At 36.7% G+C, this 20,411-nt stretch overlaps 1 protein-coding gene across 2 annotated transcripts in view; it reads left to right on the forward strand.

Annotated features, from left to right (window-relative positions):
• VIRMA (vir like m6A methyltransferase associated) overlaps window positions 1-20,411 on the forward strand; it is a 65,920-nt gene that overhangs the window by 22,698 nt on the left and 22,811 nt on the right. For both annotated transcript variants that reach the window (XM_023726074.1, XM_004370769.3), the window contains exons 8-15: window positions 1,627-2,767; window positions 5,905-6,396; window positions 7,454-7,608; window positions 15,574-15,656; window positions 17,891-17,984; window positions 18,115-18,659; window positions 19,167-19,402; window positions 19,908-20,160. In XM_023726074.1, coding sequence (XP_023581842.1) covers window positions 1,627-2,767; window positions 5,905-6,396; window positions 7,454-7,608; window positions 15,574-15,656; window positions 17,891-17,984; window positions 18,115-18,659; window positions 19,167-19,402; window positions 19,908-20,160 — 2,999 coding nt within the window. The remainder of the gene's footprint in view (window positions 1-1,626; window positions 2,768-5,904; window positions 6,397-7,453; window positions 7,609-15,573; window positions 15,657-17,890; window positions 17,985-18,114; window positions 18,660-19,166; window positions 19,403-19,907; window positions 20,161-20,411) is intronic.

Raw genomic sequence — 20,411 nt, forward strand, 5'->3', positions numbered from 1 at the left:
CATCACCATTATCTTCAACTCACTGCCCCCTAGGCTTCCCATCACACCTTTTGAGTTGCTGTTGTCAATTTGATCTCACACAGATAATTTTTTTTGTATCTTAGATGAAGATTTGCAGAACAAATTGTTTCTCATTAAACAGTACACACATTCCCCTATGACAATGGTTAACAACCCCACGACATGTCAACACTGTCTCTTCTCAACCTTGGGTTCCCTATCACCAGCTTTCTTGTCCCCTCCTGCCTACTAGTCCTTGTCCCTGGACTGCTGTGCCTCGTTAGTCCCGTTTTGTTTTATGAGGCTGTCCAGTCCCTGGCTGAATAGTAAACTTCGGGAGTGACTTCAGCACTGAGCTAAAAAGGTGTCTGGGGGCCATACTCTTGGGGTTTCTCCAGTCTGCCAGGCCAGTAAATCTGGTCTTTTCTGTGAGTTAGAATTATGTTCTACATCCTTTTCCAGTTCTGTCCAGGACTGTCTATTGTGATCCCGGTCAGAGCAGTCAGTGATGGTAGCCAGGCACCATCTAGCTGTAGTGAACTCAGTCTGGTGGAGGCTGTGGTAGCTGTGGTCCATTAGTCCTTTGGACTAATCTTTTCCTTGTATCCTTTTCTCTTCATTCTCCCTTGCTTCTGAAAGGGTGAGACCACCAGCCTTAGGTAGCTGTTCACAGGCCTTTAAGATCCCAGACGCTACTCACCAAGGTAGAATGTAGAACATTTGTCTTTATAAACTGTGTTATGCCAACTGAGCTAGATGTTCCCCGAGACCATGGTCCCTATAGCCCTCTGGCCAGCAATTCAGTCCCTCAGGGAGTTTGGATGTGTCTGTGGAGCTTCCATGACCTTTCCTTGTACAAGTTGTGCTGGCTTCCCCAGTACTGTGTACTGAATTACCCTTCACCAAAGTTACCACTTATCTATTGTCTATTTAGTTCCCCCACCTACCCCTCCCATCCCTCATAACCAACAGATTATTTCTTTTTGTGAGTAAACTTTTACATGAGTTTTTACAGTAGAGGTCTCATACAATATTTCTCCTTTTGTGACTGACTTATTTCACTCAGCATAATGTCCTCCAGTTTCATCTATGTTATGAGATGCTTCACAGGTTCATCATTGTTCTTTATTGTTGTGTAATACTTCATTGTGTGGGTGTACCATAGTTTGTTTATCCATTCATCTGTTGATGGGCATCTAGGTTGTTTCCATCTTTTTGCTGTTGTGAACAGTGCTGCAGTGGATATGGGTGAGCATATATCTATTTGTGTGACAGCTCTTATTTCTCTAGGATATATTCCTAGAAGTGGGATTGCTGGATTGTATGGTATTTCTATTTCTAGCTTTCTAAGGAAGTGCCATATCATTTTCCAAAATGGTTGTATCATTTTGCATTCCCACCAGCAGCGCATGAGTTCCAACCTCCCTGCAGCCTCTCCAACATTTGTTATTCCCAGTGTTTTTGATTCATGCCAGTAATGCTGAGAGAAGTTAATTTTTTTTTTTGAGGAAATCGTTAATTCTTTTAATGTTTGCTACACTATTAAATAAGCAATTTTTTTATCAATCAAAATTCATGCCTTCAACAATTTTGTGATATTTAAATGTTATTCAAACAATTTTTCAGGGGATGATGGTTATGAACAAATTTCCAGTGATGAAGATGGAATTGCTGACTTGGAACGTGAAACATTTAAGTATCCAAACTTTGATGTTGAATACACTGCTGAAGATTTAGCTTCAGTTCCTCCTATGACATATGATCCATATGACAGAGAACTTGTACCACTTTTATATTTCAGCTGTCCATACAAGACTACTTTTGAAATTGAAGTCAGTAGAATGAAGGATCAAGGTCCAGATAAAGAAAATTCAGGGGCAATAGAAGCCTCAGTGAAGTTAACTGAATTGTTAGATTTGTATCGGGAAGATAGAGGTGCAAAATGGGTAACAGCTTTAGAAGAAATTCCAAGTTTAATAATAAAAGGATTAAGTTATTTGCAATTGAAAAACACAAAACAAGACTCCCTTGTCCAGTTGATAGACTGGACTATGCAAGCGTTAAATTTACAAGTTGCCCTTCGCCAACCCATTGCCTTAAATGTCCGTCAGCTCAAAGCTGGGACCAAATTAGTCTCCTCACTGGCAGAATGTGGGACTCAAGGTGTCATGGGACTGCTACAAGCAGGAGTGATCAGTGGACTATTTGAGCTCCTATTTGCTGATCATGTCTCATCTTCCCTTAAGTTAAATGCTTTTAAAGCTTTGGACAGTGTCATTAGTATGACAGAAGGAATGGAAGCTTTTTTAAGAGGTAGGCAGAATGAAAAAAGTGGCTATCAAAAACTTCTGGAGCTCATACTTTTAGATCAGACTGTGAGGGTTGTCACAGCTGGTTCAGCTATCCTTCAGAAATGCCATTTCTATGAAATCTTGTCAGAAATTAAAAGACTTGGTGACCATTTAGCAGAGAAGACTTCATCTGTTCCTAACCACAGTGAACCTGATCATGACACAGATGCTGGACTGGAGAGAACAAATCCAGAATATGAAAATGAGGTAGAGGCCTCTATGGATATGGATCTTTTGGAATCCTCAAATATAAGTGAAGGGGAAATTGAAAAGCTTATTAACCTCCTCGAAGAAGTTTTTCATTTAATGGAAACGGCACCTCATACAATGGTCCAACCTCCTGTTAAGTCTTTCCCAACGATGGCACGTATTACTGGACCTCCAGAGAGGGATGATCCATACCCTGTTCTCTTCAGGTAAGACTTGTTTGTTTTTGGGAAATACATTTCATAGACCATTGGAGGCAGTGCATGTCTGTGTAAAGATACTTGCCATTTCAAAATAGATATTCAGTAGCGAAACTGACAAGTATGTTATTGCTGTGGGTGAGCTATATTGTGTTAGTACTTAAAACAGTAATAAGACCTAAACCCAACCCATTGCCATCGAGTCAGTTCCAACTCATAGTTACCCTATAGGACAGAGTAGAACTGCCTCTTAGGGTTTCCAAGGCTGTAAACTTTACGGGAGCAGACTGCCACATCTTTCTCCCACGGAGTAGCTGGTGGATTTGAACCACTGACTTTTCAGTTAACAACCAAGCACTTAACCACTGTGCCACCAGGGCTCCTTTTAATTAAGGCAGTAATAGGAACCTAAGTTAAAGATACTAATAATCAACAACAATGTTTGGATAAGCATGTTTATGAGCCATAATAAATGAGAAGCTGCTGGGTTGCTTCTGGGATGATGGTACAAGGGAATGACATAGGAAGGAGACAGATTTTTCTGTGTGAACTCCTTTGTACCTTATTACTGTAATACGTTATAATTTAAACGTAAATTTTACACTTCTAGTTAAAGATATCTTTAAGGTTCAATTATTACCTCTTTCTGTCATCTACATCTCAAGTTTTCTATTGATAAAATTTTGCCATTATTGGGACCAGCACCCAGAGTAGGGTCTTTGTTTTATTTTTTGAGACTTTCCTTTCTGCCATTTGCCTGTAAATAAGAGGGAGAGTGAATTTTGGAAGAGAAGTAATCGTATTTTGGAAGGATTGAGTTTGAAGTGACGGCAAGGCTGTAATGTCCTGTGTCAGAGGTCCCTAAGACTATCTCAGGTTCGATGATACACAGGACTCAACGTATGGTTTTACACATAGTTATGATTTATTACAGTGAAAATAAATGCAAGTGAAAATGCAGGATGCAAAGCACAATCAGCACAAAAAAAGGTGCATGGGATGATGTCAGGGGGAAACCAAGAGCAAGCTTCCAGAGTCCTCTCCCAGTAGAGTCACACAGGCTGTACCTAATTTCCCCAGCAACTAGTTTTGACAATATGAGTGAAATGTTGCCTACCAGGAAAGCTTACTAGAGACTTGGCACCCAGAATTTTTACTGTGGGTTAACCACATAGGGACTCTCTGCCTAGCATGTACTAGAATTTTAGACTCCCAGAAGGATAGTGTTCAGGATAAACTGTATTGTTTGTATGAACAGTTGAGGCACAATGAGCTGCTCTTATCAGTTAGGGGGATGGGAACCCTCCACATGCCAGTCTCATAAGCAGGCTCTTCAAAAGCAGTCTGAGGCCTGCTATGCTAACTCTTTTCTGCCTAGTCTATAAGGTGGTTAAGAATGCTCTTATACAGGGTGCAGATTACCTTGCTTACCAGATCATCTGTAGTGAACATTTTCACATTTTTTACCACTTCAAAGATTCTGCTTCTAGGTACGGCTGGCATCTGTCTCTCTCCCAGCCCCACAGCACCTTCCTACAGAATCAAAGCCTCTATTTGAATTTACAATCCCTGACAGGGGCAGATGACCCAGTAAACAAGGTGAGCATGGGCTTACTTGTGCTTACGTACTAATCTGTAGTGAACAATTTCAAATGTAATGAAACTCACATGAAGTTGTTCACTCCAGATAATCTGGTAAGCAAGGTAAGCACTATGCTTACCTTGCTTATTGGATAATCCACTCCTGCTCTTAGAGTTTAGTAACTCTGGAGTGTTGTCTTCTTTACAGTTGTTTGCCTTTGTAGTAAATAGTCACTGGGGATATTTATCATCATGAAATAGAAGTCTGATTTTAAGCAGTAATGTGATTGAAGAGGCTTTTGATGAAAAATTCTAGCCTTTACATATTAATATTTTACCAGATGATAATGGAAGCTGTTGTGTAACAACTTGCAGTGACTATCCTTTGAAAATATGAAGGGGAGAGATTAGCATTTTGAGTAATTTTATACTTTTTTTTTAAAATTCTTATGCCTTAAGTCGAAGTTTACAATTCAGGTTAGTCTCTCATACAAAAATTTATACATACATTGTTACGTGACCCTAGTTGCTCTCCCTGTACTGTGACAGGACACTCCTCCCTTCCGCCCTGGATTTCCCGTGTCCATTCAGCTAGCCCCCGACCCTCTCTGCCTTCTCACCTTGCCTCCGGACAGGAGCTGCCCATTTAGTCTTATGTATCTACTTGTAATTTTATACTTTTTAACTTTCAAAGTTATTCTTCCTAACTCAAAATTAATAAAAAAAAAATTTACATTAGGCTAGTCTTTCCTTGTAGTTTGACATTTTTGACAGTTTTTCTCTCCATTTTTGAATTTTGAAAAAAAGTATTGTGTTTTGATTCTTTTTTCTTCACAATCTTTTTTAAGTTTCACTTTGAACAAGTTAATTTTAGAAAAGAGTTTTAACCTGGCAGGGCCTGCAGGTAAGAAAACCTTTATAGATAAGGAAACATAGGCCCAAAGAGGTTATCAGTTGTATTTGTATCTATTTTGGGGTGTTGAATAAATTCAAACTTTTCCCCCAAAACTATGTATACTAAAGAGTAGTTGTTGGATTTGATAAAAGACTGCTGTCCATGGTGGTATTAACTGTATAAGTACTAAAAATAGATGATTTGACATTTTTTCCCTAGATATACCAATTCATATATATTACATATAGTATATCTCAATATACTATATTTTTCTGTAGTCTATAGTTTTCCTGGATAAACTAATTGCAGATATATTGATATGCCGTGAGTAGAGTAGGACCTTGTTGAAAAGGGAGCATTTGATATGTGGCCTAGGAAGAAGGCCCAGAATTTAAAGTCAAGGTTAGCTCTGGAAAGAGAAAACTTATCAACAGTTGTCTGTTGAATATTTGTTGAATCTTAGGTAGGAGAAAGCCTTACAGAACTTCCTCTTATCTTTGGCCCAGTGGAGAGAAGACTTGCTACTCAGTATGTTTTCAATTAAAGCAGTATATACCAAGGGTAAGGACTGTGGCCATTAAAAATTTTACCTCTCTTCCTTCCAGGGAATACTGAATAAATGAAGAATGCTTTGAACTGACTTTACATATGTTAATTAACTTTTCTATAGGTATCTTCACAGTCATCACTTCTTGGAGTTGGTTACCTTGCTTCTGTCAATTCCTGTAACAAGTGCTCATCCTGGTGTGCTGCAGGCCACAAAAGATGTTTTAAAGTTTCTTGCACAATCACAAAAAGGTCTTCTTTTTTTTATGTCGGAATATGAAGCAACAAATTTGTTGATCAGAGCTCTATGTCACCTTTATGATCAAGATGAAGACGAAGGTCTGCAATCTGATGGTGTTATTGATGATGCATTTGCCTTGTGGCTACAGGATTCAACACAGACGTTGCAGTGTATTACAGAACTGTTCAGCCATTTTCAGCGTTGTACAGCCAGTGAAGAAACTGACCATTCTGATCTCTTGGGAACCCTTCACAATCTTTATTTGATTACTTTTAATCCTGTGGGAAGGTCAGCTGTTGGCCATGTTTTCAGTCTTGAGAAAAATCTCCAAAGTCTTATTACTTTAATGGAGTACTATTCCAAAGAAGCCTTAGGGTAATTTTCTACTCCTTAAATTTTCTATTGTGTTAGAAAACTAGAACAGTAATGGCCTAGATTTTTAAAAGAAGGTGTTTCTTTGAAAGTAAAAACTAATACTTAATGGTTTTTAATACTTATTTTTTAACATAACACATAACTTGTTAATTAAGGATTAGAATCACAGAAATAATCTCTAAAATATAGATTGTAGCTATAAAGCAATGAGATGGATGGCTCTTTTAACAGTTTATTCCAGTTCCCCATGGTGTTGGCAAAGATTGCAACTGTAGTACTCCTACTGATTTGGGTAGAGGAAAATCCTGTCCTAGGCACAAGAATATATACCTTAAGAGTATTGAGGAGTATTTTGTAGTCTTCTGCCCTTGCCTTCTAAACTATTCATGGTGCTCTGGCTTTAGATTTCTGTGACTGGATAGGAGGAATTGGGAATGATAATGGTTTTGAAGAGCCTGCTCAGTAGGACAGAGGGTTTTAGTATATGAGAAGAGAGCCATGCCCTCTTCCTGGCTCATGTCACACAAAGTTGTGGCATCCAGATAGCTGCCCTCACAATAGGGTCTTGGTATGACTCTTTGAGTGACAGATCTCCTTTGGGAGCTTATGAAAGGCAACTAACAGTGGCTTCTATGCCTTGCTATATCTTAACACTTTTGTAAGCATGTGATGAAGACTGAGTGATGATGGCAGTAGATTGATTCATCACACTTGTTCATATCCAGAGTGGAACAACATTTTAAAGGAGACCAGTGAAGTGTACTTTCTAATCTTTCGTTGCTAATGAAGTATACTTGTTAATATTTCATTGTTTATCTCATCTGTTTTTTTAATAGTATTTTACTCTCCATTGTAATGCACATACTTTTTACACACTTTTAAGCAGTGTTTTCATGTGAATTGGATGTGAACTCTAAAATCTGATTTCTGGTCTTGAGGAAGTTAGTCATGTTTCATTGTAAATTTCCTTACTCTCTTTAAGTAGAAAAAATTGTTTTAAATTATTCCTGAAAAATTATTTTTGTACCAAAAACTTAAAAACCTTATTTTGTTTCAGTGACTCCAAGTCTAAGAAGTCAGTAGCTTATAATTATGCATGTATACTTATTTTGGTGGTGGTTCAGTCTTCCAGTGATGTCCAAATGCTAGAACAACATGCAGCATCTCTCTTGAAGCTTTGTAAAGCAGATGAAAATAATGCTAAATTGCAAGGTATGGTACCTTACATTATTTAAGCATGAGTAATATGTGAAGGAAAAAGCCTTTGAATATCTGTAATTAGTGCAGTGTCTTTTTTTTTCTTCTAAAGTTTATTTATTTTGTTATTAGTTTTGTTGATATTATACATAGCAAAGCATACACCAGCTCAACAGTTTCTACATGTTCAATTTAATGACATTAATTACATTCTTAGAGTTTTGCAATCATTTTCACCCTCCTTTTCTGAATTGTTCCTCCCTCATTAACATAAACTCACTGCCCCCTAAGGTTCCTATCTAATCTTTCAAGTTGCTGTTGTCAGTTTGATCCCATGTAGATAGTTCTTAAAACAGCATAATGCTCAAGGCAGACTTTTTTTTTTTTACTAGTTAAGCTAAACTGTTGTTCAGTTTAAGATGACATTAGGGGACGTTTTTGGTTTAAGGTTTAAAGATTATCTCAGGGCAATAGTTTCTGGGGTTTATCTGCCCTCCATGGCTCCAGAAAGTCTAGAGTCCATGAGAATTTTAAATTTTGTTCTGCCTTTCCCCCCTTTTGATCAGGATTCTTCTATGGAATCTTTGATCAAAATGTTCAGTAATGGTAGCTGGGCATCATCTAGTTCTTCTGGTCTCATAGCAAAGGAGGCAGTTGTTCACGGAGGCAATTAGCCACACATTCTATATCTTCCTCCTATTCCTGACTCTCCTTCTTCCTCTGTTGCTCCAGGTGAATAGAGACCAATTGTTGTGCCTTGGATGACTGCTTGCAAGCTTTTAAGATCCCAGGCACTACGCAACGAACTAGGAAGTAAAACAGAAGCACTAAACATGTTATTAAACCAATTAACTGGGATGTCCCATGAACTATGACCCTAAACCTCCAAACCAAGGAACCAAATTCCATGAGGTGTTTGGTTGTGCATAAGTAGCCTCAGCAGCTACTCCTTTTTTTTTTTTTCTTCTCATTGTTGTAAATATATGTGTCACACAGCTTTTGCCAGCTCAACTTTTTACAGGTGTAGAACTTGTTGAGAGCAATTACAGTAATCAGCTGCATAACCCTACCCTTATTCAGTGTGATTTTTCCCATCACCATTAATCCCCCTTTTCCCCTCTCTCCTGCCCCTGGTAACCGCTAATAAACTTTGGTCTTTATACATTTGCCTTTTCTTGTCTTTTTATATAAGTGAGGTCGTACAATATTTGTCCTTTTGTGATTGGCTTATTTCACTCGGCGTATTGTCTTCAAGCTCCATCCATACTGTATAGCATGTGTCATGACTTCATTTCTCCTACTGACTGAGGAGTAGTCCATTATACGTATGTACCACGTTTTGTTTACCCATTCATTTTGTTGATGGGCATTTAGGTTGTTTCCACCTTTTGGCTATTGTGAATAGTGCTGCAGTGAACATTGGTGTACAAGTCTCCGAGTTCTGCTTTCAAGTTTTTTGGGTATGTAACTAGGAGTGGAGTTACTGGGTCATATGGTAGTTCTAGGATCCCTGGTGGCACAGTGGTTAAGTTTTCGGCTGCTAACCAAAAGATCAGCAGTTCGAATCCACCAGCTGCTCCTTGGAAACCCTCCTGTAGGGTTGCTATGAGTTGGAATCAACTTGACTGCAACAGGTTTTTTGGTTTTATGGTAGTTCTGTTTTCTGTTTTTAGTTTTTAGAGGAGCCGCTACACTGTTTTCCACAATGGCTGTAACATTTTGCATTCCCACCAGCAATGAATGAGGGTTCCAGTTTCCCCAACATTCTTACCCACATTTGTTATTTTCTTTTTTATCTTAACCATCCTAGTGAGGATGAAATGGTGTCTCACTGTGGTTTTGATTTGCATCTGTCTGGTGGCTAATGAAGCTGAGCATCTTTTCTTACGTTTGGTGACCATTTGAATGTCCTCTTTGGTGAAATGTCTATTCAAGTCCTTTGCCCATTTTGTGATTGGGTTATTTGGCTTTTGTTGTCAAAGTTTATATATATTTTGATTATTAGATTCTTGTTGGGTATATGGTTTCCAAAGATATCCTCCCAGTCAGTAGCTTGGCTTTTCACTTTTTTGGTAGTCTTTCTTATTTTATTTTTCTTTTTATAGTGCTTTAGGTGAAAGTTTACAGCTCAAGTTAATTTCTTATTCAAAAATTTATACACATTGTTTTGTGACATTAGTTGTAATCCCCACAATGTGACAGCACACTCCCTTTTTCCACCCTGAGTTCCCTGCATCCATTTGACCAGTTCCTGTCCCTTCCTACCTTTTCATCCTGCTTTTGAACAGGAGTTGCCCATTTGGTCTGGTATATCTGATTGAACTAAGAAGCACATTCCTCACGTGTATTATTTTTTGTTTTATAGTGCTGTCTAATCTTTGTCTGAAGAGTGGGCTTCGGGAATGGTTTCAGTTTAGGGTTAGCAGTGCGTCCGGGGGCTATAGTTTTAGGGGTTCCTCCAGTCTCTGTCAGACCATTAAGTCTGGCCTTTTTACGTGAATTTGAATTCTGTTCTACATTTTTCTCCTGCTGTGTCCTGGACTCTCTGTTGTGTTTCCTATCAGGGCAGTCATTGGTGTGGTAAGGTGTTTTGATGAACAAAAGTTTTTAATTTTTATGAAGTCCCATTTATTTATTTTGTCTTTTGCTGTTTGTGCTTTTGTTATTAGATAATCCATTGTTGAAAGCTAGGCCTGAAGATTTGCCCCTGCTTGTTCTTCTAAGAATTTTATGGTTTTAGTTTGCACATTTAGGTCCCTAATCCATTTTGAATTTATTTATTTACTTATTTTTTTCTTATTTACCTAATGTGCATTAGCTGCAAGTTGACGTGGCAAATTTGTTTCCCATTCGATAGTTTGTACATAAAGTGTTTCATGACCTTGGTTTCATTCCCCACAATGTGTCAGCACTCTCCCAATTTGTGTCGTGGGTTCCCTCTTACCTTTTGTCCTGATTTTCTACCCCTTCCTGCCTTCTCATCTTTATTTTTGAGCAGATATTGCCCTTTTGATCTTGTGTAATTGTTTGTTCCAAGGAGTACGTTCCTCTCAGGTGTTATTGTTTATTTCATGTGCTTGTCTGTTGCTTGGCTGTGAAGTTGTCTCTGGGAATGGCTTCACTTCTAGGTCAGAAGGGTGTCTTAAAGCCATAGTCTCAGGGGTTCCTCCAGTCTCTGACAGGCCAGTAAGTCGGGTCATTTTTGTGAATTTGATTTTTTGTCCTGCAATTTTCTCCCGCTCTGTCCAGGACCCTCTGTTGTGATCCTAGTCAGAGCAGTTGGTAGTGGTAGCCAGGCACCATCTAGTTCTTCTGGTCTCAAGGTTGTGTAGGCTGTGGTTCACGTGGTCCATTATTCCTTTGGACTAATTCCCCCCTTGAGTCTTTGCTTCCTTTCACTCTCCTTTGCTCCATTTGGAAGAAACCAATAGTTGTATCTTAGATGACTGCTTGCAAACTTTTAAGACCCCAGGCGCTACTCACCAAAGTAGGATGCAGAACATTGTGTTTATGAAGTATGTTGTGCCAGTTGACATAGATGTCCCCAAGTCTATGGTCCTTTGTTTTCTCACCTAGGAACTTCATCCTATAAGGTGTTCGGTTATTTCTAAGAGGCTTCTCTGGCTATACCTCTTGTGTGTTCTATATGAGCCACACCTAGAGACATGTATGTAGGAATATCCACTGTCAAACCTATGTTTGCCGGTGAGTGTGTTCCTTTACATCCTCCCACAGCTCTTGGCGTATCTACCACCTATTTGTCCGTTTGTAAATTATTGTTTCTTAATGCTATTGTTGCAGAATTGTCTAAGCTATAATAGTTGCCATAGTTGCCCTTTATTCTTATGTTTCTCTCAGTGTCCTCTCTTGCCTAGATCATGTTGTACTGACTTCCCCCATATTATGTATTGCCTCTCCCTTCACCAGTATTAACTTGTGTCTTCTATCTAATTGGTAATTTTCCCTCCCTCCCCCTCCCATCCTTGGTAGCCTTCAAATAATGTTTTTTTCTTTCTTTTCCTGTTTGTAAACCTTTTGTTGTTAATTTATTAGAGTGGTCTCATACAATATTTATCCTTTTGTACTTATTTCACCCAGCGTAATGTCCTCCAAACTAATTCATGTTGTGAGATGTTTCGCGGATTCGTCTTTATTCTTTACTGTTGCATGGTATTCCATTGTGTGTACGTACTACAGTTTTTAAATCCGTCTGTGGATGGGCACTTAGATTGTTTCCATGTTTTGCTATTGTGAATAATACTGCAGTGAACCTGGGTGTACATATTGTCTATTCGTGTCATGGTTCATTTCTTTAGGGTCTATACCTAGGAGTGGGATTGCTGGATCATATGGTATTTCTATTTCTAGCTTCTTGAGGAAGCACCATACTGTTTTCCATGGTTTGAATTTACTTTTGTGTATGGTGTGAGGCATGGACCCTATTTCATTTTTCTGCATGGAAATCTAATTTTTCTAGCACCATTTACTGAATAGACTCTTCTTTCCCCATCAAATGGACTTTTTACCCTTGTCAAAAATTAGTTGACCATAGATGTGTGGGTTTATTTCTGGACTTTCAAGTCTATTCCATTGGTCTGTGTATCTCCTTTTACCAGCACCAAGCTGTTTTGATTAGTATAGCTGAATAGTTAGTTTTAAAATCAGGAAGTGTGAGTCCTCCTACTTTGTTATTCTCTTTCAGTATTGTTTTAGTTTTTCAGGCCTCTTGCCATTCTATATAAAGTTGAAGATTGATTTTTCTTTTTCTGTAAGGAAGGCTGTCAGAGTTTTAAATGGGATTACATCCAGTCTATAGATTACTTTGGCTAGTATTGACATTTTAACAATATTAAGTCTTCTTTTTCCATTTAAGTCTTCTTTAATCTCTTTCAGCAGTGTTTTATAGTTTTCATTGATAAATTCTTCACGTCCCTGGTTAGATTTATTCTTAGGTATTTTATTCTCTCAGATGCTGCTGCTAATGGAATTGTTTCTCTAATTTCCCTTTCAGATTTCTCGTTGGTGGTGTATAAAAACCCATCTGATTTTTGTTTGTTGACTTTGTACCCTGCAGCTTTGCTAAATTCCTCTATTGTCTCTAGAAGTTTTCTTGTGGACTCTTTGGGATTTTCTATATATATAGGATCATATCATCCACGAATAGAGATAATTTTACTTCTTTTCCAATCTGGGAAACCCCGGTGGCGTAGTGGTTAAGAGCTATGGCTACTAACCAAAAAGTCAGCAGTTCAAATCCACCAGGCACTCCTTGGAAACCATATAGGGCAGTTCTACTCTGTCCTGTAGAGTCACTGAGTTGGAATTGACTCAATGGCAATGAGTTTGGTTTGGTTTGGTTTTCCAATCTGGATACCTGTTATTTCTTTTTTTTGTCTTATTGCTCTGGCTAGGCCTTCTAATACAATATTGACTAGAAGTGGTGAGAGTGGGCACCCTTGTCTTGTTCCCAGTTTCAGGGGGAAAGCATTCAGTCTTAAGTGTAACGTTGGCTTTTGGGTTTTCATATATGGCCTGAATTATATTGAGCAATTTCCCTTCTATTCCAGTCGTCTTTGGGGTTTTCATCCAGAAAAGGGGTGTTGGATTTTATCAAATGCTTTTTCTGCATACATACAGATGATCATGTGGTTCTTTTCCTTTGTTCTATTGATGTGGTGTGTTACACTGATTGATTTTCTAATGTTGAACTATCCCTGCATTCCTGGAATAAATCCCCCTTGTTCATGGTGTATGAGTCTTTTAATATGCTGTTGGATTCTGTTTGCTAGTATTTTGTTGAGGATTTTTACATTTATATTCATAAGAGATATTGTCCTGTAGTTTCCTTTTCTTCTGGTACCTTTGTCTGGTTTGGGTATCAGAGTGATATTTGCTTCATAGAACTAATTCAGGAGCTTTGTCATGTTTTGATAATATACCTATTAACATTTTGTTTTTAACGTCTTGAAATACCTTTTATGAAGATAATTTATATGGCATTTATAATGAGGTTTTTATGAAATTGTTGAAAATACTGTCTCTGGAAAGTCATGAAGTTTGGTATTTAGTTGAAGGTTCTAATCAAAATAGAAGAGGTGATTGAAAGATAAAAAGTTTAGTTTGGGTATAGTTTTGCATGTGTTTGTGTTTTACTACATATGCATTTCTGAGTACAACTTAGGATCCCATTTGTAGTTAATTAACACACTTGTGCTATCCTTAAAAGTAAAGAATAGTGAATTTGAACATTATTTTTTAAAATATATAAATGTATCTTGAACCAGAAGAACCAGATGGTGCCCGGCTATCACCAGTGACCGCCCTGACAGGGAACACAACAGAGAGTCCCAGATGGAGCAGGAGAAAGGTGGGGTGCAGAACTCAAATTCTAGTAAGAAGACCAGACTTAATGGTCTGACTGAGACTGGAGGTACCCTGGAAAGCATGCAGTTTCCGAGGCCAACTCTTCAGACAGGGATTGGACTGGACTGTGGGACATAAAGTGATACTTGTGAGGAGTGTGCCTCTTAGCTCAAGTAGATACAAGAGTCTAAATGGGCAGCTTCTATCCTGAGGTGAGATGGGAAGGCAGAGAGGGTTAGGAGCTGGTTGAATGGACATTGGGAACGGGTGGAAAGGAGGAGTGTGTTGTCAACAGTATGGGGAGAGCAATTAGAGTCACATAACAATATATGTATAAATTTTTGTATGGGAAAAAAGAAAAAGTATCTTGAATGAAGGTTATGGCAAACCTTTTGTAGCCATCTTGAGAAGTTTTAAGATATCTAATTACAATGTAATTATTTTACTTTGGCTCTTGGCTTTCTGGCCTATTGAGCAGAAAATTTGATAATATTGAGTAAGTATTATAAAAATGCTTTAAAATAGCATATGACCTCTTATTTTTAATTCTAATTCTTATCTTTAATACCTCCACTAAAAGTTGGATAATAAACTTCCAATACTGGAAATAGATTTTCCCTGAAGTATGCCTTTACAAAAGAAGGACACAAAGAGTCTTTAAAGGTATTATTAATGCTTTACCACTTCTTCTGGGTGATGGGTACACAGGTATTTGTTTTATTATTTACATTTTTCATTTGAGCTATATGTTGTGTATATATGAAAGAGTACATTTAAAAATGCATAGGAAAAATACTCAAATGTGCACAGCTATAATCCTCACGGAGAATTATAGAACCAAGGAGAGATGTGACTGCTGTTTTCTATAAAATGTTCTAGGACTGGTATATCCCTTTGCACATTAGAATACTTTTCTAGAAACAGTTTTGTTGATAAAGTATAGGTGTTATGGCACAGTTTGTAGGAGAGTTTTGAGTTCGGTTGTGATAAATGGTATATTTGGAGGTTTTTCCCCTTTATTTCTTTTGTATTTATTAGCAAAATTTGCTGTCGTTATTTCGGAGTGATAACAATTAATTTCAGTTTTATGAAGGCAAATTAGAAAATTGACAATTCAAAATTCGTATTAAGGGAAAAGACACCAAGTAAATGTCCTCCCATGGACTCAGTTCCATTAGAAATTAATACATTTTGGGCATGCTTTCTGTTTGAGGTGGGAGTCATGGACAGTTGAATAAACACTGTGTTGAATAAACACAATTGAATAAACTAATGTGAATAATTTTTGTTCTTTACATATTAGTTTATAAGCAATTTTGTAATTTTTTAAAATGTTATATATTGATAACAAAAATTAGTTTAATTAGATTAACCTGTTCAAAACCAAATAAGTAAGAGTGGTCGTTTCTTATTTCTTAATCAGTATAGTAGGGCTATGTTTATACATTTCATTTTAAAGCTTGTTGAAAGATTTAGATACAAGTTCATCCCTGTATGAAATATAGATTATTGAAATCAGTATGTATCTGATAATGTTTTTCTTTGAAAAAGAATACCTTTACTTCCTTTATTGTAAAAGCTTTTATTTTTAAATATTTAAAAATTTTTGTTTTTAAGAACTTGGCAAGTGGCTTGAACCTCTGAAAAACCTTAGATTTGAAATAAACTGCATCCCAACCCTCATTGAGTATGTTAAACAGGTAAGTAAAATTTAAAAGTGCCTTGATTTTCTGAAACTGTATTGCATTAAATCACCTGTACAGATAATGCAGAAATTGTTAACTTGATTATCTACCGGACCTTGTGGGTACACATTACTCTATGGATGTAGCTAGGTATGTAATTGTGTGTGTACATGAATACACATGTACATAACTCTGAGGTGGACTGCTTTTTTTTTTTTTTTTAAAAAAAATTTATTGTACTTCAGGTGAAGGCTTACAGAACAAATAGTTTCTCTTGAAACAGTAGTACACATGTTGTTTTATGACATTGGTTAACAACCCCACAACATATCAACCTTATAACTTCCCAACCTTTTTTTTTTTTTTTTGGTGAAAATACACATAGCCAAAGATACATGAGGTGGACTGCTTTTTGTACTGCCAGGGTTGTTCTGTTTTTTTTCCCTTAAATGAAAATAATATCACCAACTGTATTGATGACATTTACAGAAGTGTTTTGAAAGTTAAATCTTATGGTAACGTAACATTTCAGTGAAACTGTAATTAGTGAAGAAGGATTTCCCTCAAAATTGAGTATAGGTGAAAATTAACAGGGTGAATTCCAGATGATTGCAATGGGGATGGTTCTGTTTGTTGTTAATTTGAGATGGTCAATAATACTGTTGAAATAACTCTTAACAGGTTAAAATCGGAGCATTGTTAGTTTTGGAAGTTTTTTACTTTGATGCTCCTTAGTTGATCCAATGTGTAGCATAGGAAGAAGGGCTAAAGGTGCTCATAGGTAGTGAAATGTTTTAAGTGAGAAGGGCGGAATGAACCTTAGGAATTATCTCTTTCTTCATTTAGCAGACGAGCTGTATGTATGTGTATATGTCTGTAAGGGTGTGTTAACCCACCTTGGTCTTCAATTTGCAGTGTGTGTTCTTAACATAATTTATGTGTATTATCTAATCCATTGCTATTCATATGCAGTGACAAAGTATTCTTTGGACTTATCTTCTTCAGATTTTTCTTCACTGATCTGTCTGCCCTCATCCTTCTCTCTTTACCTCATCTCTCTTAAGCCTCTCTTTACCTCCTACGTTGCCTTGTATCCTTCTGTGCTCCTTACTCTGCCTAAAACAACATCTTGAGCTTTGCATTTATATTCAGTCTGTTATTTAACAGAAGTACAAGTAGTGTCCTGTAAATTTAGATGGTCAGGTATTCTGGGTACTTGTGCATGATGGTCAGCAGAATATACAAGATGTCCAATAAATATCAAGTGACTTGCGTAAAACTATTTAACCATTAAGAAAATTAATTCTAGAAATTTGAATTGCATGTTGTAAGTAAAAGAAATTTAATTTTCATGTAAATCCTTATCCATTAATTGTGATTATTGTAAGTTCCAACATATACTAAGAAGAGTTGATCCAGCACTGAAACTTCTCTCTCTGGCTTCCTGTTGTCTTAGATAATTTGGAGTGGAATTATTGAAAAGCAGCAAGGAAAAAATTAGAGGAAAGGCTAATCTAAGGTGGGAAATATATGAGGGAGAGGGATTTTGTTATTTTTAAGTTTCTCTCCTGAGGCTTAGAAGCTGAAATAGTGATATTTTTTAATGTTAGTTCTTCCAACTTGCAAGTTTTTTTAAACCATCTTTTTGTTGCTCTGTGAAATCTACAACAACAAAGTAAATTAAACATAACTATTTGTTGCCAGGAAACATAGCATAGGCAGATATTAAGAACATAGGCAACTATATATGTTTTTTCCCTCTAATCTTGCCCCAACTGGTCATCATGAGTAGACGCCCATGATACCTGACTTTTTTTGAAAAGTAGGTTATATAGTCCTAAAACATTCCCTGTTGCTTCCTAAGTTTTGAAAGTAGTTAAATGCCACAGAGCTTTGTAAAAACAGTCATTGCTTCATTTTTTGGAAGGAGGATGTGTGGAAAGAGTATATGGCAAGGAACTGTTTTAAACTCTTAATACAGAGAGTCTTATATATTTCTATATGTACTTTTTAGTATAGTTATTCTTTTTATTCATATAATATCATGGAAGCATGGTGCAACTTATGCCAAATTTATAAACTTCTTTAGCTAGAACCTTATTAATGTTTTAAGTTTGTTTAGTAAATTTTAAATGTTGCAGTGTACTTAACTTGAAGCTCATATTTTTAACTAATACCTTATCTGGAATTTTCTATTGATTTGCTACATACCAAAAAATTAAATTTTTTGTTTATTTTTATTTTTAAAGAATATTGATAACTTGATGACCCCAGAAGGAGTTGGTCTTACCACTGCACTACGTGTTCTCTGTAATGTGGCATGCCCACCACCTCCTGTTGAAGGTAATATGGCTGCCTTCAATTATTCTTTAAGCCTAGCATAAATATAATTTATTAAATAAAATATCCAAAAATTGTAACCAGTTATTTAATGTATAAGTAATTAGTTTTATTTTCCGTTTTCTATATAAAGGTCAGCAGAAAGACCTGAAATGGAATCTTGCTGTAATTCAGCTTTTTTCTGCTGAAGGAATGGACACCTTTATTCGGGTTCTGCAAAAATTGAACAGTATTCTGACTCAGCCGTGGAGGCTCCATGTCAACATGGGGACTACTCTTCACAGAGTTACTACTATTTCAATGGCTCGCTGCACACTCACTCTTCTTAAAACTATGTTAACGGAACTCTTGAGAGGTGGATCCTTTGAGTTTAAGGACATGCGTGTTCCTTCAGCACTTGTTACTTTACACATGCTCCTGTGCTCTATCCCCCTCTCAGGTCGTTTGGATAGTGATGAACAGAAAATTCAGAATGATATCATTGATATCTTACTGACTTTTACACAAGGAGTTAATGAAAAACTCACAATCTCAGAAGAGACTCTGGCCAATAATACTTGGTCTTTAATGTTAAAAGAAGTTCTTTCTTCAATCTTGAAGGTTCCTGAAGGATTTTTTTCTGGACTCATACTCCTTTCAGAACTGCTGCCTCTTCCATTGCCCATGCAAACAACTCAGGTATCACTTCCATATAACGTGCATCTTATAAATGACTGTGGTAACATTAAAAAAAAGCCAGTGGTTTTGTTAAAAACCAAACCAAAACAAAAACCCTCATTCCTCCCCTCCAAAAAGACATAAAATAACTCGATGAGGGTGAGATAAAACTGAAGGAAGTTGGTCATTGAGGAAATATGGGGGTAACATTTTAAATAAATTTTTGTTAAAGTAAGTTTTATGCTGTTGTGTATACTTGTACTTTTATTTTTCTGTTATTTTAAATCCTTTTTTCATGTGTTAGAATTTGCTTCACCAATGGACTCTGCTTTACTGACTGCTAACCTAAGAACAATAAGATTTTTTAGACTGATTGAAGTCAAGCAAATGTCTAATTGTATAATAGAAAATTGTTTTTTGAGCATGCAGTAAAGATGGTCTTTTCATAACAGTTCTTCCTGAACAGTTTTTGTGACTACAAATAAATATAAAAAATCTTTGTACACACACATTATACTTTTTTAACAGGTTATTGAGCCACATGATATATCAGTGGCACTCAACACCCGAAAATTGTGGAGCATGCACCTTCATGTTCAAGCAAAGTTGCTCCAAGAAATAGTTCGCTCTTTCTCTGGCGCAACCTGCCAGCCCATTCAACACATGTTACGGCGTATTTGTGTTCAATTGTGTGACCTTGCCTCACCAACTGCACTTCTGATAATGAGAACTGTGTTGGATTTGATTGTAGAAGACTTGCAAAGGTATTTTCATTTTACATTAAAAAAATTTTTCACGAAGTTATTCTTGTCACAGATACATTTTTTTCACTTAACAATTTGGAGACCGGGGTTTAGATGCCCAGGATACAGACACACACACACACACACACACACACACACACACACACACACACACACACAGAGAGATATGTATGTATATGTCTCTGTGTATGCGCGTTTATATATAGCTGTTAATTAGAAAAATTTGTCATTATTTTACTTATAAAATACCTTGAAGTTCATATTTTTGGGTGTTTGAAAAAGTGAACTATAAAGAAGTACTCTGATTTAAGAAAATGTATTATTGAAAACCTGAATTTACAAAATTTTATAATTGTAAAATTCTAAGGAAGTTGGCCTTATATCCAAGGAATGAAATGTTTTATACAGATTTTTGTGTGATGGTATGTATTGAGAAATAAATATTAGTTGAATAGTGCTTTAAAATCAAGAACTTTGTTTACTAAATGTATTGATTTTATTTCAGCACTTCAGAAGATAAAGAAAAACAGTATTCTAGCCAAACCGCCAGGTTGCTTGCTCTTCTTGATGCTCTGGCTTCACACAAAGCTTGTAAATTAGCTACTTTGCATCTAATTAATGGAACTATTAAAGGTGATGAAAGATATGCAGAGATATTTCAAGACCTGTTAGCTTTGGTGCGGTCTCCTGGAGACAGTGTTACTCGCCAACAGTGTGTTGAATATATCACATCCATTTTGCAGTCTCTCTGTGATCAGGTATTTATAGTTATTTTTATAAATTCTGTGTCTGTTTTAAAACTTCTCTTGAAATCAATCTTGGCTGTGAATAAAGAGCTCTCACCTCTGTTTTATTACTCCTGCTGTTTAGGGACAAATTTGACAAGTAAACCAGCAGTAGCTTTCTTTGGGTTTGTACTTCACAAATTTCTCTGAACAGCTCTTTCCCTTTTTTTTTTTTTTTTTTTTTAAATGAGATGATGTCCTCTGGTAATTGCTCTAATGCCACT

This window comes from Trichechus manatus, unplaced genomic scaffold (genome assembly GCF_000243295.1).
Source record: "Trichechus manatus latirostris isolate Lorelei unplaced genomic scaffold, TriManLat1.0 scaffold00009, whole genome shotgun sequence".
In the NCBI taxonomy this organism is placed as follows: domain Eukaryota; kingdom Metazoa; phylum Chordata; class Mammalia; order Sirenia; family Trichechidae; genus Trichechus; species Trichechus manatus.